We start from the raw sequence: 27,319 nt of genomic DNA, 5'->3' as shown, positions 1-27,319 counted from the left end.
TTTAAGTTAAATATTTTGAACTTTTAATGAAGTGTTTGATTTTAAAGTTTAGGCCCTAATTAGAATTTTTAGATGATAATAGTTAGCTTCAGGAATTATTCAGTATTTTTAAGTTTATTTATTAGGTAAGATTTAAATCTAAATGAATAGTTATAGTATTGGATTTTATGAATTTTTAGATTATAGATTTTAGATTTGGTCATTTTTTTTAATGTTTGTTTGGAATTTATTTTAAACTAGTGGAATTTATTTTATATGTTGAGGGGGGTATGATTCACCTGGATTGTGAAGTATTTGATTTTTGGGAATTGTTTTGAGGATTACTGTAGCTACCTAATGATGCAAGGCCCAGCAAGAGTAGAGTGTGTTGAAATGTGATGTATTAAAAAAAAATGGTGTTATATTTTTAATTTTTTCTTTTATTTATGTAAATATATTGAAAAGTGTATTAAAGTGTTATAAGAAAGGTGAATATATTTTAAAGTACAAAAACATATGCATTGTAAATTTGTATTTTAATGCTATATGTTATAGGCCTAATCAATAAGGAGCAGCCCTTTGCTGCCGTGGGTAGCTAGAATGAGAATTTTGAAATTGTTGTATGGTAAATTAATGGATAGAGAATCGTATGAATGAAAAAAACAATTAGGAAAAATGTAAATAAAAGGTAACAGGAGAGAAAAAATAATGTATGTGAGTAATTAAAAAGATGGAAAGCTATGGAACGTCGAGTAAGAGTTAAGATAGATATGCAGTAAAGTTAAGGAATAATAGAGAAATAGAGACAAGTTAGATTACAAATAAGCAAGAAGTCTTAGATAAAAAAAGAAGAAAAAATCAGGATTGATTTTTTTTTTTTTTTGGGATTACGAAAAGGAAACAAAAGCCGGTTTGATTCTATCCATTACGTGATGTATCACCACTTATTATTGAGAAAATGAAAAAGAAGAGGAAACGCAGAAAGGATGACCAAATACCACTGGATGAAAGAAATGAAAGAATAATGATTTAAAAAATGTATCAGAAAATGATATTCAATCTTTTCAGTATTGTAGTCTATTTTTGATAAAAAAAAAAAAAAAGTCAGCACAACAGCCAAGCCCAGGCAGAAGCAGCTTACTAAGCTTAAAACAAAGCATTAGTTAAGTTCAAACAGGTCAACAGTTGTAATTAATTATCAATCTACACTGAAAGACACCACAGTTGACAAGCAGTCAAAAGCAAAGAAAATCACATCTTGGCTTACCTAATGAGCAGTAAAAATTGCAATGTTCTTGAGCAATGTCATGAGCAATGTTCTTAGCACTCTTCAGCCAAAAATATAGGAATAATAGGATTTTAGCCAAAATATAGGCATTTTATAGGAATGCATTAAAATATAGGAATTTATAGGCAAGTCTGAACCCTGCTTCTTTGGTGGCCTAAATGTTTCTTGTTAGGTGGCACACCACTTAAACTAGAACTAAGTTGTATTTGCAAGTGAAATGATTATTATATTTACAAAAAGCCTAAAAAGGCATGAATAGTGTCTTCATCTTGTCCTTAGGGTAAAAAAAACAGTATCCAATTGAGCAAAATTGTGTAAAACTCAAACCCTCACACCTTGTTACCACAGAGAAATTGAGAAGAATTGTATATATGAAAGAATAACTAAAAATCTAAGCTATACACCAGCATGGTTATTATTCAAATTATTTAAAATCAAACACTTGAAATTATTAGGCTAGTTAATTGACTTACCTACAAGGACCTCTCTTTGGAAATACTAATAATCCTATTTTGATGTATATATCATACATATATACATCACTAATAATCCTATTTTGATGTAGGCCTATATATCATCTCAGCATTTCAGCTTTACTCACATATTGACAGAAAGCTGATGTTCTATAACTTACAAATATGAAATATAATTTTTTCTTTTCAATTATTAGTCAAAACAGAGACCACATTTTTAATTTATGCTGACAAGTCATTGGTGGAAATTTCACCAAGAAGGTGGGGCTCTTGATACTATCCTCACATTGCATCATGCTGTAGTAAAATAGGGGTGGTCTAAACACCCATCTCTATTTTTCTGGAGTACCAAAGAAAAGTAGGCTAGTCTTTCCCAAAAAGAGGTCTTTTACCCTTTGGTCTTTTACCAGCATTGGAATTACCTGCAAATTTGGCATATTTCCTATTGGATAATCTCTATTTCTCCCTATTTTAGACTCTTTATTGAGAAAAGAGGTCACCCCTCCCACAAGATTATTCTGAATTTAAACCAATGCATAGGCCTATGCTAGCCTACTATGCTGACAGCTTAAATTCCTAAGTATCCAACTTGGATTAAATCCTCATTCATCACTGTTAATAATAATTTTTTTCTAGCCTAGAATTGAACTTCAAATTACTTTTCCAAGATCAACTTTGGCTTGTAAAACGGAATAAACTTCATCCATTTCCAGACCAGTATACATTCAAATATTTTGACCATTACACTTTTTAAAACTGACAACTATAGGTCTATAGCAGGGGTGCGAAACTTTTTTGAACCAATGTAGCATAGCAACCAAAAAAGAGACACTTTCAGTTTCCCTCCAGAAAAAAAACTTTCGGTCGCAAATTATTTCCGCTCGTGGAGCAACAGGAAACATTTTTTTTTTCGAATAGGTAATTGGTTTAAGCGGCGTTCAGAAGCGTGTCTAGCTAGAATCCCATGTCTAGACACGTGTCTAGCCAGAATCCAATTTCTAGGCAACGACCGTTCACATGCAAAATTCGGTGTTTAGCTAAAACTACAAATTTAGCTTCAAATTGTCATTTCTAGCCAATCAACAGAGCTTATGCGGACAAAACTTTCAAATATTATAATCCCTATTTTTACCGTCACAAGCTAATGGATGAGATAAGCAAAACAATTACCTTAGTGTGCTTCATTATTATTTCTGGTGTTGTATATTTGCCTGAAATGAAAAAAACAATCAATGAGAAAACAAAAATGCTGAAAATAGTGGATCTCGACACATTCTGATTGGCTGCAATCAAAAATCCTAGACATTGAGTTCTAGAGGCTAGAACTCAATTTCTAGCCCCCCCCTCTATATGTCAATTCAGGATATATATTTGCATATATGGGGGTGGGGGTTAAGTTACGTTAGGGGGGCTGAAATTCATTTCCGATAGAAATGATGATTGTATTCGTAATCAACATAAAAAAAGGCATCGAATGGTGTATTCACTTTATTCCTAACTCAATAATATGATTTGGTAAAAATTAACCTTCAGACATTGTATAATCACAACATGAAAGTGATACATCTAGAAGATGTGTCCCAATAGGCAACATTCAAACTGATATAGAGATAGTATTATTATTATTCTAAGTAACTATGTATTCATGAAATCAATTAAACGAAAAATCAAATTTCCTATGACAATAGGATGATCATATTTATTCAAATAATGACACAATAAAATTCACGGGCTTCTATTTAATAACTACTTTACTTACTTACTTTCGGCGGGAACCAGACGATGAACTATCCTGCTCGGCACCAAAGGATCTTGGGATGACTTCCAAAGATAACTTGGACCGGTCGGCTGCAGCTTCTCCGGCGATCCTTGGCCAGTCTTTGTCCCATCTCCGACCGTGTCTCCTGAATCCTCCCCACGGTTCCAGATCCTACTTAAATTTTTGCCACAGTTTCTTCTTTTATCCTCCTGATTTCGTTTCCAGGAGGGGCTGGTTCACAGACAAGGACGTCTTGACACATCATGGCTTCGGGACGACGCAATGTGTGGCCGAGGAGCTTCAGGTGACGTCTTTTAATGATAAGCGATAGCTCTTCTGATTGGCCACAGCGACTCCTTACTTCACTATTAGAAATCTTGTCCCATCTCTTAATGCAGAGGATGTAACGAAGGCAGCGGTGGTCAAATACGCCCAAAGTTCTCGCGCCTTCAGCCTTGATCAGCCATGTCTTGCAAACATACAGTAATACTGCTCGAACAGTTGCAACATAGATTCTGACTTTTGTTTTGGTTGAGATCTCCCGTCTGGTCCATAGTTCTTTTTTTAGACTAGTAAAGACTCCCCAGGCTTTTGCTATGCGGGCAGAAATATCCCTTTCAGCTTCGCCATCTGATATTATGATAGAGCCAAGATACTTGAATTCCTCGACGTTTTCTATTGGCTCATCCTCGAGGGTAACCTGGCAAGGAGCAGGTTGGTTGAGAGCCAACACTTTATTTTGTCTTTCCGCTGCTGATGGTCACTCTGATGCACTTCGAGACCTCAGAGGTATCGTTGATCATGCTTTGTAAGCTATCGGTGGTAGTTTCCAGCTCAGCAATGTCGTCTGCGAAGTCCAGATCTGTCAGGGACTGGAGGAAACCAGCTATTTGTCCGAAGACTATTCCGCTGTGCTTTCTCATTGTATTGTTTATGATTCAGTCTATCGCGTAGTTGAATAATAAAAGCGACAGGGGGCATCCCTACTTTACCCCAAACTCCATTGGAAACTTAGAAGTATGATTGCCGGAAACACGGACGCAAGTCTCAGTGTCCTTATACGCACTTCGGAGTATCTCAATGAGCTCCTCTGGCAATAAAGGCGATGAGAAGGGGGTAGATGAAACTTGCTGTACTGCTGAAGGATGAGGAGAATATTCAATATCTGTTCAGGACAGCCTCTACCTTGTCTGAAGCCTGCTTGTTCAGGACGGGTTAACGTGTATGTTGCGTCTTTGAAACGATTCAAAAGAATGACGCAAAAGATCTTCATGGCATAATCGATCAGGGACATACCTCTATAGTCCATTTAATAGCAAAACATTAAATAATTCTGCTCTTTTGAATTTATTTCAGTTAAAAAGTATGCTGAAAATCCAATCCAATGTCTATTTTGTTCACACGCAATTTCAACGCCGGCCTTGTACTAAACTTTGAAAACTTACTCAGCAAAACCGTGTCTTCATTATGACTTTTTCAGGCTCAAAACGTAAATAAAGCGCATTTGAAGTTAGTCAACTTTCAGATTATTTCTCAACTTGGCTTTGGTGTTAGTCATTAGAGAAATTGCCTATCGGCATCAGCCGTGATTGGATGGAGCACACAAGCTCAGCATAAAGATTGTAAATTAAATAGATTTTATGCGGGGCTCCCATGGCCTTAATAAAGTTCATAAAGCTGTCCACAAAGCTGATAAACTGTTTTCCTCGCTTAACTTTGTTGACTTTATTGCTGTCGGATAAAAGTTGAACTTTATTTAGCTTTTTCAGGAAAGTCCACAAAATTCAGCCAATAGCAGAAGACTTTTGGCAAATTTAGAATAAACCATACAGAAGCTAGTGGCTACATATATAATAGTGTATTCTTGTTTAAATGTTTTGCTTGGTAAAAGAATAAGGGTTACATAAAAAAATATTTTTATTGATTATTAAAAGGAAAAACCACCCAAATTTTTTGGTATTCTGTAAAATTTTTGCTGAAGGCGAAAATTTCAGCAGAAATTTTGCAAAATTGGCCAAAATTTCATAAAATTCTTGACTTTTGCAGAAAATCCAACATAAATCAGGTAGCAATTCGGAAAAATTTAAAAAGATCGTCTCCCAATAAAATGATCCTTAGGACGCCCCTGTTGTATCTTATACTGAAATTGGAAGTTCATGTTTTTTTTTTCAGGACAACACAAGAAGAACACTTACGCCCTTGTCATGGCTTTTAATATACGAAATTATCTCGGATGCTTTATATTCTATTCCATTGCTTGATGTGATAGGATCTTTTGAATGTTTCTTTTAAAAAAAGTCAGAGGGGATGTCACGCTTCCAAAGCTCGTTTGATAGCTGTTTCTAAGAAAAGCAGGCTTGTGTTAGCTATTTGCAGAAGACTATTCTGCGGAGAATAAACGCATCTCTAATCTCTTTGTATAGTTCAGCTCAGCAAACCCTTCCAGATTCCACAGAGTAAAGTTTATAAGATCCTTAGGAAAAACTCTAATGATCTGAAAGAAATATGGACACATAGCTATAACATAGTGCAAATAAATGGTTTGTGCATCTAAGCATGAAAAGGTGAGGATGTTCAGCCTGGAATAGCCTGCCAAGGCTATTTTACACTTTGAAATCTAGAGAAGCATTGTCACAAGCAATCACCATCATCTTTGCTTCATGAAATCTACTATCCTTCTGGCAATTTTCAGTAAGTCGTTTCAGCTGTCCTCTCAAGCCGTCATTTGCCTTCACTTAGCCCAGGAGGCCTGTTTTTGTAAGCAAAGTTTCTGGGTGTCTATATTTCACTTCAGAACCAAGGACTTTGTGAACTTTTTGTTAGTCATCTTTTCTCATATAGCTGCATAATAGGTTTTTGTTAGAAGGCCATCTAATCTGTGATGGTCATGTGATACCATCAAATCATTAGTTATTACTTTGAATTTGGTCCTTTCCAGCTTTATCTGCTTGACAATGTTTGAATTGGGAATGGATACCTTGAGACACAATAGTAAAAGATCAGCCTTCTTGAAAGATACATCTTCAGAGACAAACAACCCAGTTATCTACATTTCACACGCAGAGATAGCCTTCTTTTGCTCGAATGAAGATTGAGTAAATGGATTAAAGGGAATATCATTTCGTCAATTTTTACTCTCTCTTTGCGTGTTTTTTTGGCTGTGAATGAGCATCTTGTCTTTAGATCTTCACTTTATATCCAAGATTTGCAGCAAAACCTCCAATATGCTGACTATCCATCATTTGGTGACCAAATTAAAGAATGTTTCAGCTGTTAGTCTTGTTCCCACATGCGGAAAAAATGTTGCTCTTTCGGTGTTCTGTTACCATTACTGCCATTTGGTTTCTGATTTACGCCATGCGCAAGTATTTTTGACCAATTTTCTATAGTACGATCTGTATCATCACAAAGATCTACAGTATGTCAGAGCTTTTTAGCATCGAGGTGGAAGGCTAGGCTATTTTCGAGATTTTCAAAAAGAAGTCACCAATACTATTTTGCTTTTTCTTGGAGTTTTCACTCATACCTTTTGAAAAAGAAAGAAAAAAGATGTAGAGTGCCTAGGTTAGAATTAAAGCAGAATCTAGGCTTAGTTCAATAGCTACTACTAACGGCGCGGCACATGAAATCAATTTTTGATTGATTTCATGCAAGAAATCCTAAGAAATAAATTTTTTCCATTGTCAAAGCTTTCTGCTTAAACCACTTGATTTTAGCCATTGGCATCAGTCAGATGCATTTAAAAAAAAACAGTTGCTTAGTGAAAGGTGAGGCCTCCTCAGATTTTTTATTTAAAATTTTTATTGTTTTGTTTTTTTCTGGATCATATCATACGGAAGTGAGGGGTGTGGGAAGTTGAAGACAGGAGCAACAGAACACAAACGGAAATTTCTAGTGGTCTATTCAGGTGGCCAGATATGGTCAGAGGGCGTCTTGACCTCTCTCCGTTGCAATAATGTTTCCTGGTGCTTCTGTGCACACCAGTGGCATAAATCAAATTTCTAGACAGCTATACTGTTAACAAAATGGTTTAAACATTTTATAGATTTACATCCTAAGTCAGGATGACCCCTCGTCAGCCCTTGACGACCTAATGTATGCTAATTACACACTGTACTCAAATGTCTTGTTGTTGAACAGACGGTTATATTTCGTCTCAGCTGTATGGTTGGCTAGGAGCTCCTCGAAATCGCCGTCTAAGCGACTAGCTACCAGAGTATTAATATTATATACAGTATTATAGTTTAACTATACTGATAAAAAAAAATGGTTTAAACGTCTTATAGATTTACATCCTAAGTCAGGATGACCCCTCGTCAGCCCTTGACGACCTAATGTATGCTAATTACACACTGTACTCAAATGTGTTGTTGTTGAACAAATGGGTATATTTCGTCTCAGGTATATGGTTGGCTAGGAGCTCTTCGAGATCGCCGTCTAAGCGACTAGCTACCAGAGTTCCCAACAGTATACCCACGAAATGATTCGTGTACCTGAGAACATTAAAAAGATTTCCCCTCATTAAGGCTTGAAAATACAGCATCTGCATAAAGTCGGGAACGGCTTAGGGGATTGATTTGAAAACTCTGTGTATTGTGCCGAGGACAAGGGGAATTCAAATATTGTGCTGGTGGTAAAGACCTAGGAGGGCGGAAGGGTGAAAATATTAATTTCTAATTCAACAAAATTTTTTGTCGTGAATCCCTTTTTTATGCTGTAATAGCAAGGTGAACTAAAAGGCACAAAGCGTGCAAAGATTATCAAAATAACTTATCTGCAACATTTTGGGAATGGATATGATGAACCAAATATAACTTTTAGTTACTGTCAGGGGTCATGGGAGTCTCAATGCTGAACCTGGAAGTTGGGGGGGGGGCAAATGATAAATACTCTAGTAACGTGAAGGGTAACAAATCTATCCTAAAACGAAGATAAACTACAGTGAATGAATAAATGAAACCTAAAAAGAACAAAAGTGTTATTAAACACACCGGTAAAGACTAAAACAAATGGAAATTAACGTTTAAACTAAACAAAAACAATAGAAGTTAATATTTGGTTCAAATACCGGATAGGGAGTGACTTTGATTTTTCTGACCAATATGCGCTAGAGTGTCTTTTTTCTAGGCTAAGCACTGTTGAATTGAAGAAGTTACAATTGGTTTAACATCTCTGTCCTGAGTTATGTGTTCTTCCCAATTTATTTTTGACAAATCTTCACAGATCAGTTTGTAATTGATCAAGTCTTGGTTTTACTATGTTATTCAGGCGTTTATCGATGGTGATTTCATTCAAGATACAAACTTAGTCACTTACATCAAATGATGGATGGTATAGAGTTGTAACTATCTTTTTAGAGTCATTAGTTATCAGAAGTTTACGTAGTAAAGGTGTTTTTTAATGTCTAAACCTAGCGGGCCGGTCAATGAGCTTGGTTAGGAGGTTATTGGCAAGGGTTTGGGTTGTTACACATAGGTGGGGTTAGCACTGGAATGCCCAATACCATGAGACCAACTAGCCATAGACATATTGAAACCTTCGTAAGCCAATTGAAGAAAATTCCAGCTACTCAAAATATGTATTAAACGTAACGCAACTAGGTGAGAATCATTTTTTTCGGTGGGGGGGGGGGCAAAAAACCACCTATAGAGAGTGTAAATATTCAAAAACTTTCGTCAAATACAAACTCTATTAGAATTATATTCTAATAGCTGCATGCTCAACCCAAAACACAAGTAGGGAGAAAAGTAGAAAGATTTATCTTCTATACGTTTTGTCAACATTTCATGCATACAGCCACTCCTCGGTGGTACTGGTCACTATTCAGGCTACTCCTTAGGAAATATCCCGGTACTTAGACGTGAGAACCTTCAAGCTGAGTTGCAAAGTCCTTGACACACGCTTCACAGAAAAAAAAGATCGACATATTTCTTACACAACGAAAGTGCGAGCTTTGCAAATTCAACCACTATAAAACTTAAACGAAAACAAAACGAGACATTGTTTTTATTTTTATTTTTTGGAAATCTGCAATCGTCACATCATTTTATGTCGTATTTCAACTATTTGTAATGGGATGTAGAATCTTGTCAAGACCACATCTAGCAGTGGAAGAATCACGGTCAGTAGTTACTGATAATCGTTATTTTGTGTTATTGACTTAACAAGAGTCCGAACCAGAGAAGAAAATCAAATTTAATGAGTTCTATTTAGTCTTACGCGGATCATTTTCGCTTTTTACACTGTTTACCAAGAATGAGGAGGGATCTAGCGATCCATGGGGGACCGAATTGGTGCTACGCTACCGAGTCCATCCTTATTTCTGTTTTGGCACAATCATACCTATGTGTATTCCAATGTTCTTTTTTGCTGCAGTAGATTCCTTCTTTACCCCTTTTAAAATCTCTTGTTTTCAGTCTGCGATTGATGCATCTGGGCAAATTGAGATATATCCTTTTTTTTTTTTTTTACTGAGAATATAACCAGATTTCAATCTTCAGTTTGAAAGAGCTAACCAAAAAGCTAACTGTATACAGCCCCTTATTAGAACTGGCTATGTTACTGCTAGGCAGGTATTTCAGACTCCGTATTGCACAAAAATCGTTCAATTTTCCTTAGTTAGAGGAAGAGGGGATGAACTGTTCATCATTATCATAATCAAGTGTGCCATAAGTGACCACATTAAAAAATCCGTTTCTCTAGTCCATCTTAAAACTGTTAACACACTTTATAAGCCTCTCTTTGCAGACTGGGGTGTTTCCATCACTCCTGAAGAAAGCACGAATAGTCCCTTTCCAAAAAAGGGGCTCTCTAGATAACCCGTCCGACTTCCGACCCATCTCAGTTCTCTCAATGTTTTCCAAAGTTTTTGAAAAGCCTATGAAGAACCAACTTTACTCTTTTCTCATAGTGAAGGGCTTCCCAAACCAAAGACATTTCAGACTCAGACCAGGACATTCAGCAGAAGATAAGCTGACGTTAATGAGCTTATTTGTGAACATAACACTTGACCCAAGACTTGTGCCATTTGCTATCTTGCTTGACATTAAAAAAGCGTATGACTGTATGAATCAGCAAATTCTACTAGGTAAATTAAAATACATACATCGGAGTTAGAGGACAGTCACTAGAATGGTTCCAGTCCGACCTTAGCAACCGGCATATTTACATAGGAAAAGACCCGTTGAATTATGTCGTCATTAACTTCGTTGTGCCGAAGGGATCGATCCTAGGTCCACTGTTACTTTAAGTTCGCGTCACTGACCTAAGTCGTGTCCTAAACCCATATACCAGGACTTCAAGGTGCTGCAAACTATGCTGTGGTGAAGACATTTTCAATGATGACAGTAACTTTGATAAACTGATGGCTTTCGCAGATGACACTACAATGACTTTCTGTGATACTGGCATGTTAGTGCTTCAAAGAAAACTACAAGTCATCTTTGAAGAAACTTACATATGAAAGGATACAAATCGACTTGTAAATAATGTTAACAAATCGTGTGTTCTCTTTTTTTTCGAGGATCAGAACTCTTCATCGAGAAATAGCCGGAACTACGACATCTCCAGGAACGATTAGGCCACCAGAAACGGGTTTTTCCAGGCATCTAGGTATACTTCTGGATGAAAACTTATCTTTTTTACACCGCATCCAGGCTGTAGAACTAAGCTCTCCCGCAATCTTGGCATTATCAGGATGCCGAAGAACACATTTCTACAAAAATACTTCGTCTACTTTACAACGGACTTATGACGCCTCATCTCCAATATTGTGCGACAATTAGGTAATCGACGTTCAAATCGTACCTGAACAGAGGTGATTCAATACATAAGCGTCCACTGGAAATAATTGGAAGTATAGATGATTATCTCTCCTTTGGTTCACTCCACTGTCTGTCATGCTCAGTTTATATTTTTAGATTCTTCTCCCGATCACTTCCATCTCCTTTTCGTAATCCTTTTAGGTTGGAGTCTGAACAATATGATCAAAACAGCCGATCTGCTTTTGACATTTAGATGAGACTAACACCAACGGTGCTTTCGGATTTTGCACTGGATATACTTTGTAGTATAGCGTTGAATATGCTTCCGCAAGAGCTGAGGTGTAAAAGACCACTTGGGCCCTTAAAAAATAATTTAAAGAATTATTCAGAGAAAGGTCAAATAAATAGAAGTTAAATTGGATTAAAATAAGTTTAGTATTTAATATTATTTCTATTTTTTTACTTTTATGTTTGTTTAGTCAATTAGGTGAGGTGATTGTGCGTCCGGTGAGGGAGGGAGGAACCAGAGAGCTACGATTATAATAAGTAATTGTGGATGTGGTTGTATTGAGAAGTGAAGTGGGAGCTGTTCTGCGTGATAGTGAAGAATCTTTATATTTATGAGCCTCAACGTCAATTGTGTTAGAGAGCAGTGTCTTTTAAGTTGATTTATTTCGTTTCCTTTTTAGAATAACTCCGATGGAGCTTGGACTTCTTGTCTTGCTGAAAATTTTATGAATATTCAGAAACAGCTTATTTGGCTAAATTTTCAATATCACCTACCGAGACTTTTGACTCTATTTCATAGTGATCTCAAGTATATGCACCTTTGTTTTCAATAAGTCTAGCACTGACTGCGTATTGGACTTAAAGTGGCCAAATATGTGACGCTCAAATTAACTTTCAATCTATTACTTTCTTTTGCAACATCACTTATAACTGTTCCATATATTTAGCCACCATTTGACTCAGACAATCTCAACATTTTTGATTTAATCTTAGACTAAGTCTCAAACTCTTTGGACGCTGAACTTGATCGATATAAAACTCTTTAATCGAACCCAGACCGTTTTTTTGCATCTGTAGTGTGTGACCAATGTAGTGTGTGTTTTCGCACTTTAGCTCATACTTCATACCTCTAATCAAGCAATCCTGTCAAAGTCCTTCAAAGGAAGAATTTCATCGTTCAGTCGCCGAAGAAGGGGCATAAAATATAAATATAAAAATGGTACGTGATTTTCCTTCATCTTTATCTGTCTTAATCTCATTACACTTCAAATTAAACTCGAAAACTTGACTATACATGCCATTAGTAAGATCTGCCAAGGTGGTGAACCACCAACCGAGTGGTGCACTGTAAAGTTAGTTTTTAAGCACTCGTATTGTGCCCTAAGCTTCTGTTTATAACAGCCTTAGTTTTGCATTAAGAATCTTCTAGATTTAGGCTACATGTTGAGATTGAAGATTGTCACGATGGTATTACTTTACCCGATTAGCTTATAGTGGAAAATCTGACAGGGAGAAAAGAAGGGGTAATATTATGGTAACATTTAGTTCAGCTGTTTTGCTATCTTGGAAATGGGTTAGGTTAGGAAATTCAAACTTTCAGATGTGGGTCTACTGACTAAAGTTCACCCCAGGAAGTTATTTTGATGTACCTACTGCCACTCCTTTCTCTTGAAGGCCCTGACCTTTAAAAATCTTGGTAGCCTACTGTTCTATTTGGTGTAAAACATATGATATTTCATAAAACAAAGATGGTAAAAGAAACTAGTCAAACAGGTTCTTTCAATGGAGGATTCATGCTGAGCATTGCCAACAGTGGTCTATCTCTTGTTTTATAATAGGCTATTGAAACTTTAGTTTTTTGGAGTTTAAGGGCTAGGCACATGTAGGCCTAGCTGATTTTGGGAACTGATCTTGAAATCAGCACCAATTTTAAAAGAAATTGGCATCAATTTGAGCTTGTAAAATTTGGTAAAATTTTACTTTAGCTACTTTTGGCTACCTTGGAAAGGGGCTAGATTAAGAAAATGAAACATTAAGGTATGGGTCTACAGGCTAAAGTATGGGTAAAGGTCAATATCTACGAAATCATATTATTGAGTTAGGACAAGGGTGAATACACCATTTGATGCCTTTTTTTATGCTGATTACGAATATAATAAGCATTTCTATCGGAAATGAGTTTCAGCCCCCCCCTATATAGGCCAATTCAGGGTTAGGTTAGGTATAGCCTATATAGGGGGGGGGGGCTGAAACTCATTTCGGATATAAATGCTTATTATATTCTTAATCAGCATAAAAAAAGGCATTGAATGGTGTATTAACTTTATTACTAAATCAATAATATGATTTCGTAGATATTGACCATGGTAAATATTTACCAAATCATATTATTGAGTAACAACTAAAGTGAATATACCATTCAATGCCTTGTTTTATGCTGATTACAAATATAATAATCATTTCAATTGGAAATGAATTTTAGCCCCCCCCCCTCAACCTAACCCCCCCCCCCAAATGTGCAAATATATATCCTGAATTGACATATTTAGGGGGGGGCTAAAATTCATTTCTGATAGAAATGATTATTATATTTGTAATCAGCATAAAAAAGGCATCTAATGGTATATTCACTTCATTTGTAAGTCAATAATATGATTTGGTAAATATTTACCAAAGTATGTCCCATGAAGGTATTTTGGAGAACCTACCTCAACTCCTTCCCCTCCTAGAGGGTCCTGAAATTAGCCTACATGACTGGTCTATATACTATTGAAATTTGGACAAAACAATATTTTACCCTAATTTTCAGTCATCAGTCTCTTTTTCTCTGGCTTTAGTTCTGAAAATACAATTCCTGTTATTTGAGCAGAATTTTAAGCCATGTTGATGTTTTTTTTTAAATTTGGAAATGTATTTGCATATCTTTAAAACCATATAAATTGGGATTGAGCAGTTGTGAAGCTGAAAACAATTTTCTTTTACTATATATTCACAGAATATATGCCCCCACCCCCTAATGTGCAAATATATACCTAGAATTGCATCCTCAATCTAAATATAACATCCATTTGCATCACAAATGAACTTTACTCCCATATTAGCCATGTGCTGGATGTCCACCATCTAGAGAGAGAAGGAGTGGAGGCAGGTGCTTCAAAATACCTTCCTGGGACATATTGTAGCCTGAAGACTCATCTCTGAAAGTTTGATTTTCCTAACATAACCCCTTTCCAAGATAGCTAAAAGTACCTAAAGTAGAATTTTACCAGGATGGAAATAGTCAGCCATTGATGTCTGTGGTGAAAGACCCCACTACTGAGCTGAAAACTAAACTGAAAACTAAGCTGAGATCAATCACACAGCTATTAATAAACTCCAGTTGACTATTTGTGTCCATAATTTTTTTATTTGAAAATTTTTCACCATAAATTTTTCTTACCGCTATTGTTTGTCCACTGATCTTGAAATCAATTCCCTAAATCAGCTATGTGTGCCCAGTCCTTCAAACATGGGCGCAGGGCTCCGCCCCCTGGCTGAATGATGCTGCCCTATTTTTATACTTTTGTTCTGAGATTTCTATTATATAGCATTAAAAGTGCCAATTAGAACAGGTTTGCCCCCCCCCCTGGAATTCAGCTTATGGGTGCCCATGCCTTTAAACCTTGCAAATTAGATCTTCTGCTTAAATTAAGTACAGCAAAACTGTTTTCAGCTTTACAACTTTGTTCAGTCCTAATTTATATAGTTTTGAAGATCCACAAAACATTTTCTAAATTTAGAAGAAAAAAAAACTACATTGATATGGCTTAAAATTCTACACACACAACAGGAATTGCATTTTCAGAACTAAAACCAGTGAAAAAAAATTGGTAAATGAAAGTTAAGGTAAAATGCTGTTTTGTCAAAGTTTCAATAGGTATAGACCTGTCAAGTAGGCAAATTTCTAAGACTTAGAAATCAGAAGAGGGTAACATATTAGCTTAGCAATACCTTTCCAGAATAGTTTTTGGCCCTAGATTCATTACTGAAAGTTTCATTTTCATAACCTTACCCCTTTCCAAGATTGGCAATACCTTCCTAGAGTATGTTTTTGGCCCTAGATTCATTACTGAAAGTTTCATTTTCATAACCTTACCCCTTTCCAAGATAGCAAAAAGTAGCTGAACTAGAATTTTACCAGGATAACCATAGAACATACAATTTTAGACTTGAGATTTAGTGAGTTTATACCTTTTAAATTACTCTTTAGGTTGATGGTGAACACTCAATGTCTCTTTTTTTTCCAAATATATTAGGCTAATTGCTTCCATTGCAAATTTTGGTGAATCCCTAAATATATGTACTTTAGGCATTTGCCTAGAAAACTAACAGGAGAGTAGAAAACATGTTAAGAAAACAATCCTTACTTTATAATATACAGAATAACCATAGTTAAACATATTTTGCATGCAGGCTTGCTATAATTTACAAGTACAACCCCCCCCCTAATGTGCAAATGTATAGCCCAAACTATATATTTCCTGTCTTAAGAAAACAATTCTTACTTCATAATATGCAGATTAATAACAGTTAACACATTTACCCCTGCTATACTTTACCCCCCCCCCCTACATACAAAATGTGTCAACTATGATCATTCTGCATATTATGAAGTAAGAATGTTTTTTTTTTTAACATGTTTCCTTCTCTGCAGTTAGTTCTCTAGACAAATAGCCTTACTTTGTATTTGGGGGCACTTCCACCTAGCCTAGCATCAAGGATCTCTCTGGACCCCCTAATAAGTTCAAGATATGATCTAACCAAGTTCCACCAGTTTTTCTGCTGTCCTCCTTGGCATCTCTTCCATGAGCTGAGGGACTCAGCAAGGTTTCAGTAAGGTAAGTACTCTGGTTGCTTCTGTAAGAAATGGCCCAACCATTTCAGTCAATGCTCTTTGATCTTGATGACAACACAGCTCTTGAAACAGCATATTGATTTTATATCCATGTTTGATATGTAATCACTCAGGTATATCCTGAGGATACTATTCAGACAGGCATGCTCAAACACCTTCAGTGCATTATCATGTAGTTGCTTCATTGGCCAAATTTTGCATCTGTAAAAAAGGATTGTTCAAATCCTAGGAAGTTGTTTGTAGTGTCTACATCGTCATCAACTCCTTTCCCTCCAAAAGGTACTAAGTTTCATGAACTTTGACCAACTTGTATTATAAAAATGAAACTTACAGAAAAAATCTTGGTACTTGTGTAGTAGCCAATAAACACACAAGAATTGTATAGTAAATCAGATAGGCTTTACCTGGTACTTGTATGAGATGCTGTATACAGAAATGGGTTTCTCACTCTAGGAACTATATTTAAACTTTAATTTTTGGGGGTTTAAGGGAAATAAAAGGTATGTAGGTTTGATTAGGTTACATATTTAATATATGCTATGCTTTACCACCACCCCCTCCCTAACTGCAAATGTATAACCCAAATTTCTTCATAAACTATTATATTTGCATCCTATTTTGTTCTATTTCATTAGCATTAACAAAACCTCACTGCTTGTGTGTTTATCAGCTACTAAACAACTACCAAAATCTCAAGCACAAATATGACCCAAATAGTGTTTTGTACCTTATATCTACTAAACCCTAATTTGTATTGTTAAAAATGATATGGAAAAATATGTCTTAAATTTGAATAAAATCTTAATATGGCTTATGGAAAGATACTGAATAGTCAAACAACTAATTTTAACAGTTATATCTCCCTTAAAAATATTCTATAAAATAGAAATTCCATCATTAGATTTTTTTGACAAGTATATCATTAGTTTGAATATTCTACCTGTATCTTGCCTAATCCTGGACACATGATCTTAAAGTGGAAGCAAAATGTTTCAACCATAGACTGATTGTTGTTGTAAAGAAGAATAATTATATTTAAATTAATGAGGGTGACTTTTGCTTTAACTTCAATGTTGAGACACATGCCAACTATCTACATAATGTTCAAGATTAGGAACTTGCTATCGAATTTTAGTAAAAGATACATTTTAATCAAAATATTTTTTTCAAAATTAGGTGATATCTAAGTATATATGGTTTACCCTATAATCATACTTCAATCATCCAAAATGCATTTCCTAAACCTAGACTCAAATCACAATCATGGGAAAATATATTTTCTCCCAAAGGTATATCAGGCTGGGGTTTCCCCAGTGGGGGTAACTCCCAAGCTGGGGTTTTGGAGATGCAGTTCCCAACCCCCCCCCCCCCCCACCAAAAAAAACACTTTTGTATAAAGAATAGGTTGTTAGGATAGGGGACTGGATACAAATTTTTTAAGGGAGTTTATCAGGGTTGCCAATTGGGATGGGAAGGTATATGCCCCTCTAGATTTTGAAAAATACTTCTTTTTGTATCCTGGAGGGGGAGGTATATGCCCCTCTAGATTTTGAAAAATACTTCTTGGCTTTTATCTTTGAAAAGAAATACAAACTGCCCTCCTCCCTGCCCCTAGCCTAATAAACCAACTGTTTATGAGAAAGAACCATAAAAGGTAATGGCAAGCTCACAAAATAAAGAAAAATGATTGGGCAAAAGCATTGGTGTGGGAATGTAATTGTGACTAGCAATTATTGTATTTGGAAAGAGCTGTGAATGGAGAATCAGAATGGTGTATTTTTTCCTAATCTAAACTCTGCTGTATAATTTTACTTTATGAAGAATTGGGAAGGAGTAGACACAAGAGCTTGAAAACACCTACTTAGGGCATAATTTACACTCCAAATCCATTCCTGGAAGTGTTGTTCTCCTGTCTCATCTACTCTCCAAAATAGAAATGAAACCTCATTGAGAATTTTACCCAGAAGAAACATAAGTTACTCTTTTCAACCATTACAATTCGTTTCCAGCCTCTTCCCCACAATGCCTAGATATAGCCTAGCTGGTTAAGGATGCTTATAGAACAGAAATAGTACAAAAAAAATTGTCAATTCTCTGATCAATGCTCTTTTCAAATATAATAATCACTGCTGTCATAATTGCATCCCCCTTGCCCTAATGCCTAAGTTAGAGACAAATTTTTCTTTAAAATAATTTGGCATTACAAATAAATGCTTTGCAAAAAAGTCAATGAATTATAACTTAATCATCAAGTTTTTGTATAGCCCAGGGCTATAGCCAGGTGCTAGATGGAAGCAGAGAAGAGGGCTATTCAGTTGCAATTATCATATTTGGAAGGTATGTGCAGAATAGAGAGTCATATAGTATATTTTTAGTTACTCTCTCAATTGTGTTTCATCAAATTACTGGTACTAAATAAGGTTGCCAATTAGTCCAGACCTTTAGGGACTTGCCAATAAATAGCTGTTTGCCTTTGCCCAATCTATATGGGAAGAAAGAAAGTATACAAAGTAAAATTATAGTACAGAATAGAAATCAAATGTAAATATACCATTCAATTTTTTTTTTTTTTCAAATATTAATACTCAATGCTGTGGCAGTGATATGCTTATATTTAAATTTATCAATATTTAGGTAAACTTTATAGCTTAAAGCTGAATAAACCAATTTATTCACATTTAAACATTGATTTTAATTATACTTGTTGCTAGCCTCTAAAAAGTGATGCAATTGGATGTAATTGCAAGGGTAGCAATTAGCATATATGGAATCAGCATTAAAATTGCATTGATTAGTATGTTTGTCTCTTAACTAGTGAAGTTATGTAGACATCAATGAATTTATCCAATTATGCCATAGATCCCTCTCTTGGGGGCAGATATAGCCCTTGTCTACATACCAAGTTTGCAGAATCTTTTTTTACCATAAAGAAGAAGCTTGGCTTGTTCCTGGATCACATTCTTAGTTTCTTAAGGACCAAGAAGCAATAATTTTATTCATTTTAAGTTTTAATTTTGCTACCTTCTTCTATCAGAAAATCTTCATTTTCTAAAGTTTTGCTTGTTTTTGCTGGTTGTTGTTGTTTTTTCTCATTATTATAAATTACTATTCTATTGAATCTGGATAAAGATTGCCATTTCCTTAGCATTGTCAATTGGAAAATTTTTGTCAGTTGACAGAAAACTTGTTTTTAAAGCTTTGGTTACTATGGGCTATAAGTTGCTCACACTATTACAAATTGAGGAACCTGATGCTGAATAAAATAATTGTATTTTGAGATTAGTTTTTGGTTATTGGGATTGTCTTTACAAATTCAAATATCAATATAATAGAGGTAATTTCAGGTATTACTTTTTTACCACTGAGGCCAAGTTTTGTAACTAAAGTAAAAAGTAAACACAATTTGAAATTGTTTGGATGTTAAATAAGGCTTAATAGGGTCAACAAGCCAAATTTTAAACAAGCTTTTCCTTTAGGTGAACATCCCCAAAGCACGTCGCACTTACTGCAAAAAATGTAAGACACACAAGAATCACAAAGTAACCCAGTACAAAAAATCCAAGGATCGTAAGGTTGCTCAGGGCCGTCGTCGTTATGACAGGAAACAGTCTGGGTTTGGTGGACAAACTAAGCCCATTTTCAGAAAGAAGGTATGCAAATTTTTTTTTTTCCGTTTTGCTTAACCATTTAAATGGAATAGTTCTAATATTTTCAGGCGTGACTTCTAGGTTTGTTTTACTACTTAGTTTTTTTAGGTTTGCATTTAAGAAATTGTGAATGTATTTTTAAAAGATACATCTATGAAAATAGGTTGCTTAATTGAAGAAGATCCTTGGTATTCTGACATAGGCCTAGCAGGAAATAAAATTATATTACCATTACCAAAGTAGAAGTGTCCTAACAAGACTAGAAAAACTATGTTGAGTGTACAAACTTAGGTTGAGTGGAATTTAGACTTAGACATAATAAAATTTGATTAGAATCAAATGCACAAGCTCTATGGACATTTTTTTGTGAATATAAGGTAGTTAAGACTATGCTAGTCTGCCAAGCATTGGCTAGTTTGACAAAAGAACACAAATATTCCTTTGTGTCCTGTTGACAGAAGTAAGTTTTTTTCTTCTGTCTAATTAAAGTAGAAGTTGAACAAATATGACTAGTAGTTTTACATGGGTAATTTTTGTCTTATAACTTCCTGGGTAAGGCTTTTTCTCTCTCATGGACAAACATTACAATAAATGCATATGCTAACTATTATATACTAATAGTTTTTGATATGCAATTTTAATATCAGTAGATTTTGCATATTTAGAATCATTACAAATAATAGATCTTGTTGCTGGATATATTGTAACCAAAACTTTGTTTTTTAGAATTTTTTTTTTTTTGTATTGGCTTGTTGGCTAGAAAACGTTATGTAATTGCATTTTACTAAATCTTCTTAAGGTTCAAAAATTGGCAAATATCTATACAAAAAAGTTGGGCAAAAATAGGTTTCTTGTGGTTGACACCCAGTCCCTAAAAGTAAAGTGAAGTGTCAGTTTTCTTTTCTGTGTAGAGGTTCTTTTCTTTGTAATACAGTAAAAAAAAAATTTTAAACTTAGATTTTTCTAATTCCACTTATTGTTTTAGCATAGATAATAGTTTTTTTATTTTGTTTCCTTTTAGATACCATTATTATGTTGTTAACGTTGGAATTGTTTGCTTGGGGGGTACAATAGTTCATTAGTGTATATTAATTATATATTTACCTATTCAGAGTTGGTGTCTTTTTTTTTAAGGAATGGTGCATCTTCACAAGCTATGGTTTTGATGTGTTTTTCAACATCCTTTTATGTATCTTGTTTGTCTAAACAAAATTTATAGATTTCTCATTTTGACTAAAGTTGATTCTCTGCATGTCCACCAAAGTTTAAAAACATGTTTCAAGAGATTGTAGTTTTTATTGATGAGTATTATATAGTAGCTATCTTCTGTGTCTACTTAAGATAGGTTTTACTAAACACCTTTGTTGAACCTCGCTCTGCTTAAGAGGATCAAATTTTCAGAAAATTTATGATTAAGAGAAGGATACTCTTTTAAACAATAATTTGTAATAATCTACTTCTTAGTTCATACAGAGTTTAGCCTATTTATAAAAAAGTTTTTCCATATGATTTTGCTTGTTTGTGACCCAATTCCAAATTTGTGCAAAGTGGGTTGAATCTTCACTAATTTTAATATGAAAAAATAAATAGTAAAAAATACTGTCTTAGCAGGGCACTCCAGAATGATAAGAAGAATAATATACAATGTAATTTTTGTGTCTTTATAGGCTAAGACAACCAAGAAAATTGTGTTGCGTATGGAATGCAGTGATTGTAAATACAGGAAACAGATCCCACTGAAAAGGTGCAAGCACTTCGAATTGGGTGGTGACAAGAAGAGAAAGGTTTGTTGTTGTTTTTTTTTTCTCTCTTTCTCACTATCAATTAAGGAGCTAGTTTGCCACTCTTCTAGGTGGCATCCCTGAGACCTATGTGATGGCTGTTGTTCACAAACCTAAAAACAGAATTAAGTTTTTCATAGTCTTACTAAAAAAAAATACAAACAACAACAATAGAAAGGCTGTCCGTAATGTGAAAACAGTGGCCACCAGAGACAAAAATTTAATTATTCTACCAAACTGCCGGGGGGGGGGGGTATGTTCTGATTTAGTTTTGGATTATTTTCATAAAATTCATATGATGTAGTTTCAATTTGAACTTCCTGGAATAAGCCTCAATAAAGGGCCCTAATCCTACAATATCAAGATAATTGAGCCTCATCCAGTTGACATGTCAACAGCTTATGAGTATTATTTTTATTTGGGTTCATTTGGAGGAATCCAGTATTGACGTGGGCCAAGTCCATTTTCTATTTTGAAAGTACAGAACACTGTGTTGAAATTGTATTTTTTTTGTAACTCACAAACTAAGTTCTAATTTGAGCATTTCTCAAGTTTTACAGCACTTCCTGAAGTCCTTGGAAAATATCTTAGGCCCTTTTTCTAGCTCCGGTGAGCCAAAAGCATTAGGTTTTCTCTTATTTTTGTCAGTTTCTTTTGGAAAGTTCTATTGTATTAGTTCCATTTTTGTCTATTACTTCGGGTAATTTATTTTACTTTTCATCGCAAATTAGTCTTAAAATAGTTTAACTGTTCTTTCAAAACTGTTGAAGTTTTTTCTGTGCTATTTCACTAGAATATTTTAATGTTTTGTATATGTTTCTGTAGCTGTAAGATCTTGTCTTTTGAAGCTTAGTTTGTTGGATCTTTTTTAGTTCAATCGATCTAAAGCCAAATCTGTTCTACATACTTCTGAAAAATATTGCATTCTGCTGTTGTTCTTACAATGGATATAAGTGAATTATTCCATAGCAAATGGATAGCAAAATCAAAGGACTATATGTAAATTTTGAGGGGTTTGAGATAGATCCTTCTGTTGTTGATGTTCGAAAATCTGATGTGTGTACTTTTTAGTTAGAAACGGGTCGTATGTCTCTGCCTGCCCGCAAGGGGGAGGGGGTGGAAGTGAAATAAGTTTCAAGGCAGATTATATGTAAAAAAAAGGTACCAAAATGCCGGATTTATCAATGTGCAAAAAAAATTATTGATGCACTGACAAATTTGAGGTGTATTTTTCCGATATGGGCCATACTTTGGTTATTACAACCAATTTCTTATGAGCAGTATGAGGATGAAAATTTGATAAAATCTCCTAAAAACCTGAAAATATTTCTACTGAATTTATCTCTCTGGGAGTGTTTTATATAGTGTTTCTATTTGATTACTATCCTTATTTTATTGTTATACTAATTTTTGTAGTAAAGTGCGGATCTAGATGGCAGAGAGCGTTCCTGTTTTTAGAACATGGATTTCCTCCAAAACCGTCTTGTGACATTTAGTCTTTACTCTGTAACTCCAACAATCGCCCCGAAAGTTAATGGCTGCCGAATTCATAGAATACCTAAAAAAAAAAAATATTTACGTCGATAATGATCGACGTAAATGAAGATGATAATTTTCTTTTCGAATTCTAGTCAATTATAATTCGAAATGAAAATAAAGGAAAATTATAATTTGATATTGGGAGATTGACCTTATATTTACTTATCAATTTTTTTTTCTCTTTCAGGGTCAAATGATCCAGTTCTAAAGGCGAAGTTTGTAACGTTTTGTTCAATATTTATCTTTTAAGTTGGAATAAAACGGTACGTTCTTAGTCTAATCTGTTTATGGCTCCGTATTTTATTATGAGTAATAAAAGTAGGAAAAATCAGTATTTGGTAACAGTTAAAAGTTGCTTTTTTGTTTCATTGTTCCCGTTTGTGAACTTTCGTCGGTATGCAGTAGAACTTGACAACTGAAGTTTTGAAAATGACTGGTAAGTATACAAATAATATTCGTGTCATTAAAAATATTGACAGTTTCTTTAATGGAATTTATTACACTCACATGGGGAGTAATTTTTAAGAGTGATTGCTAAGTTTCTAAAATATAGTTCTAAAAATTCAAAAAATAAGACTCTTAATTCTTTCAGTCTCAATTAGATTGCCAATTTTTCACTTGAAACAGTTTACTTTTTGAAGAATGTTAACTGTTTTGCTTTTCAAAATAATATAAGATAATTATACAATAATTAGATAATAATTATAAGAGGGATACAATTTTCCCCCCTTGTCATTGTCAGCTAGTGTTCATATTTAAAGTCACTGATAGCCGCTATCTGACCATTAGCCCTATCAGTCACCAGTAGCATTTAATTACCAGCTTTTTTTGAAATAATTTAGTTTTTTTTTTAACTGGCATTTCTCAAAAAAGTCAGTAAAGATATATCTGCCATCATAAACTACCGTTCTTAAATGAGAAACTACAGGTTTCTCCCGTTATTGAACAATAACTATTAATCACGAATTTCGTTTCGCATATCAACCTTTTATTATAAATAAACTAGCTTACCCGTCGCGCGTTGCTATGATCTCAAAAGACAGGACATCCAAGGAAAATTGTCCTGTGTGGAAAATCCCCCGCAGAAAATTCTCCCATGCGGAGATGATTTTCTACCTATTTTCTATCTACTGAATTAAATGTCTGTTGATAAGTTATAAAATTGAGAAGTATAAGGGTCTAATATTTATGAAACTCCATAATTCATAAACTATGCGCAAAAATTTGATCGATATGGGATCCTTTTCCCTCTCTAAAGCGTCGGTTTTCATTTCGCATATCAATCTTTTATTATAAATAAACTAGCTTACGGCGGCTGCCCCCAGTAACTAGCTTCCCTTTTATTCCTTGAAGTTGTCAAATGAATCTTAGCAGATCTCTTTCTTTTGAACAGTCACTTTTCACATTCGAAGCTCAGTCGCAATCTTTTTGATTAAGCATCTTATAGAAAGTCACCGTCTGGAAAACCCTGTGCGGAAAATTCTCCCATGCAGAGATTTTTCGCCCACATGTAAAATAGCGACTAGTATTTTTAATGTTAAAAGTATTGGAAATTAGCGATAGCGTTGAATACTAAATTCAGAGAAGTTATTGAAAAAGAAATTATATAATTTCGGAAGTGTGTTAGACGATAGAATTCGTAATTAACTAACCCATTGCTTGAATATTTCGAAAACGTGAATAATATGACCGGAAGGGCCTATCACTTATTTGCATGGAAGGGTCTCTAATTTCGGTCAGTCTGAAACGTATTAAGAGGGCCACGGGGGGGGGGGGGTCACACCCAAAAACCTTCAGAAGAGTGATGTCCGTGCCATATTATAGTCACACTTGTCGATAAAATCAAAATTACGAACGACTACAGCGCCATTTACGTTCGTCGTTCGTAATTTCTCGAGTTGAACATTGTTCAACTTTCAAACATTAATATCTTGACTGACCAATCAGAGTCAAGGTTTAAGGCATAATTTTTAGAACTAGAAACGGTGGAAACTTAGAACAGCAGTTTTTCTATCTCGGAGAGGAATATAACAAAAATTAAGAAGACTTAGTATTAGTAGAGAACAGTTGGACACAAATTACTGTTGGTCCAAACTCTTTAAAGTAATTTCTTGCAATTTAAATTTTTGCTTCTTAAATACAAGTGTGACGCTAAAATCAAGAAAATTACCATGTCGTTCATGATATTTGGCTTTCTTTATCGATAGATGTGGCAGGGGCATGAAATCAACAGCTTCTTAAAGTTTCTTGACAATCTTGTGAACAGTGCAGCAATGCTTCTGTTTGTTGTTCCAAAGAAATATAAAGAGCCATGTTAAACTTGTACCGACAAAAATAAAATCCCCTAATAATTCAGACTCAAAGGGACGGGAATTTACTATTAAAGAATAAATGAAACTCAAAACAAACAGAAATTAAATATCATATCAAACAAAAAAAATAACAGATACTAATGTAGATGAATAAAAAAAAATGTTAAAACGATTAAAAATTAAATTGAAAAATCAAGTAAACTTAAAACGGACGAAAATTACTACTAAAAGGAGTTTGGCTACTACCCTCCTCCCCATCCCCTATTTGTAAAAGTCCTATCAGTAAAATTACTACAAATACGAGTTTGGCTACTGCCCCCTTCCCAATCCTTGAATCGTAAAAGTTCTTACAGTAAATGGCTTATAGTGTCATTTGCGCTTTACTGTAAGCAAAATATATTGTAAATATTATTCTTTTTATTTATAGCATTGAAAAGTAAAAAACATAAGTGTTTTATCTTGAATACAATGAACAATGTTGTATCTTGAAGTGCTGAGATTTCCGGGAATTAATATCATATAGTCAAATTATTGTCCTTAGTTCTTTAGTTACCATGATTATTATAGTGATTTATTTTTATTTGTCTATGTTTCAAAAATTAAACCACACTGTCAAGATACATATAGTTTTCAATAAAAAGGAAAGAACTCAATACGCCTCACAACTTTTACGGTAAGAGGGCAGTAGCCAAGCTTGAATATTCACTTTAATTTTTACTCGTTTTAACATTCATTCATCTGCATCAGTATTTTGAATTGAAGTTATCAAGTATTTCGCAATAGGTTGCATCAAGACTCTGGGTAATTGTAGACAGGGAAAAGTCAAGACAGATAGTCCAAGTAATTGAGAGGCAAATGTTTAAATGGCTGGGGCACGGGTAAAGGCTGGGGCTGGGGCACGAGAGTATGTTTGATATTTTTGTTTGTTTGATATTTTTGTTTATCTTTAGTTTGATATATCTTTGTTTGACATAATCATTAATTGTAAGACAGGACATACACAGACATACTTTCGATTTTATATATAAAGATTAGACAAGAGCTTAATGGATAACAGGCATAAAAAAGAAGAAAAATGCACCATATATTTTTCTCTGAAGACCAAAAAAATGCCCTGTTTCTTCAGATATAAAATTCTTAGCCCTCTTACCCTCTCCAAGAAATTGTTCGTGAAAGTATCATCTCGATCCCCAGCCCCGAGACAAACTATACTGACCAAACTACCTATAAAATTCATTACCGTCTAGTTAAATGTACTGACTGTAAACTACTTCTGTAATAAAAATACTTACTCGGATGAAAGTTTAAAAACAGGCACTCGTGAGGATCGGTAGCCTAGGGACGCTTCAGGTCAGTTCTTATGCACAGGTAGGCTATCTGTTGTATAATATCGGGTGACTGTTCTCAGATTATTGATTGGCTGGAACTAATAAGTTACGAATAATATAGAGTATGGTAGTCAGCCCTGTATTCCATTCAAAAGAATTAGCAGAAGGGTAATCCTAAGCTACTGTTCAATCATAGGCTGCGCGCTAGCGCTGTTTAAGTAAAGAACGATGTGGGCACAATATGTTGTTTTTTTTGTTTGTTGTTTTTCTCCATACGCGGGCACTTCGTATCGAAGGAGTCGTCACAGAAACTTCGAAAAGGGCTCATTCGATTGGAAATTGGAGTGGCTAGTGCTCTTTTCAATTGTCGAAAGTGATTGGAGGGCATCCCCCCCCCCACGCCCATCATTCCCCAACATACGTCCTATCAAAATTTTTGTGATAGCCATTTTGTTCAGCGTAGTTGATTTCCATATAGAAAATATATTTTTGAGGAGGACACCCCCCCCCCCCCAAAACCCATGGGGGAAGGGCTTTAAGTTATGCC

The 27,319-nt window shown here is 34.8% G+C and overlaps 2 protein-coding genes across 4 annotated transcripts in view; one reads left to right on the top strand and one right to left on the bottom strand.

The window, feature by feature from the left end:
• CCDC53 (Coiled-coil domain containing 53) overlaps nt 1-2,509 on the bottom strand; it is a 29,882-nt gene extending 27,373 nt beyond the window's left edge. The window contains exon 1 of one of the 2 annotated variants that reach the window (XM_089100356.1): nt 2,400-2,509. In XM_089100356.1, the coding sequence (XP_088956482.1) occupies nt 2,400-2,465 (66 nt within the window). In that variant the 5' untranslated portion in view covers nt 2,466-2,509. Of the gene's footprint in view, nt 1-2,162; nt 2,193-2,399 lie in introns of those variants that run through there. The other variant, XM_089100364.1, reaches the window with a different exon arrangement.
• A 9,880-nt stretch (nt 2,510-12,389) lies between these two features.
• RpL36A (ribosomal protein L36A) lies at nt 12,390-23,412 on the top strand. Of its 2 annotated transcripts, none has more exons than XM_089100290.1 (4): nt 12,390-12,490; nt 19,642-19,815; nt 21,480-21,596; nt 23,320-23,412. In XM_089100290.1, exons 1-4 carry the CDS (start codon nt 12,488-12,490, stop codon nt 23,338-23,340), a joined length of 315 nt encoding a protein of 104 aa, XP_088956416.1. In that variant the 5' UTR covers nt 12,390-12,487; the 3' UTR covers nt 23,341-23,412. The 2 variants fall into 2 exon arrangements, with proteins under 2 accessions (XP_088956416.1, XP_088956407.1); XM_089100281.1 differs by lacking the exon at nt 12,390-12,490 and adding an exon at nt 12,697-12,738.
• Nucleotides 23,413-27,319: the final 3,907 nt, after the last annotated feature.

The sequence above is a fragment of the Artemia sp. Qi Xiang Cuo genome, chromosome 2 (assembly GCF_049724085.1).
Source record: "Artemia sp. Qi Xiang Cuo chromosome 2, ASM4972408v1, whole genome shotgun sequence".
Classification (NCBI taxonomy): Eukaryota; Metazoa; Arthropoda; class Branchiopoda; order Anostraca; family Artemiidae; genus Artemia; species Artemia sp. Qi Xiang Cuo.
The sequence above is the reverse complement of the archived record's forward strand: the minus strand, read 5'-3'. Positions and strand labels throughout refer to the sequence as shown.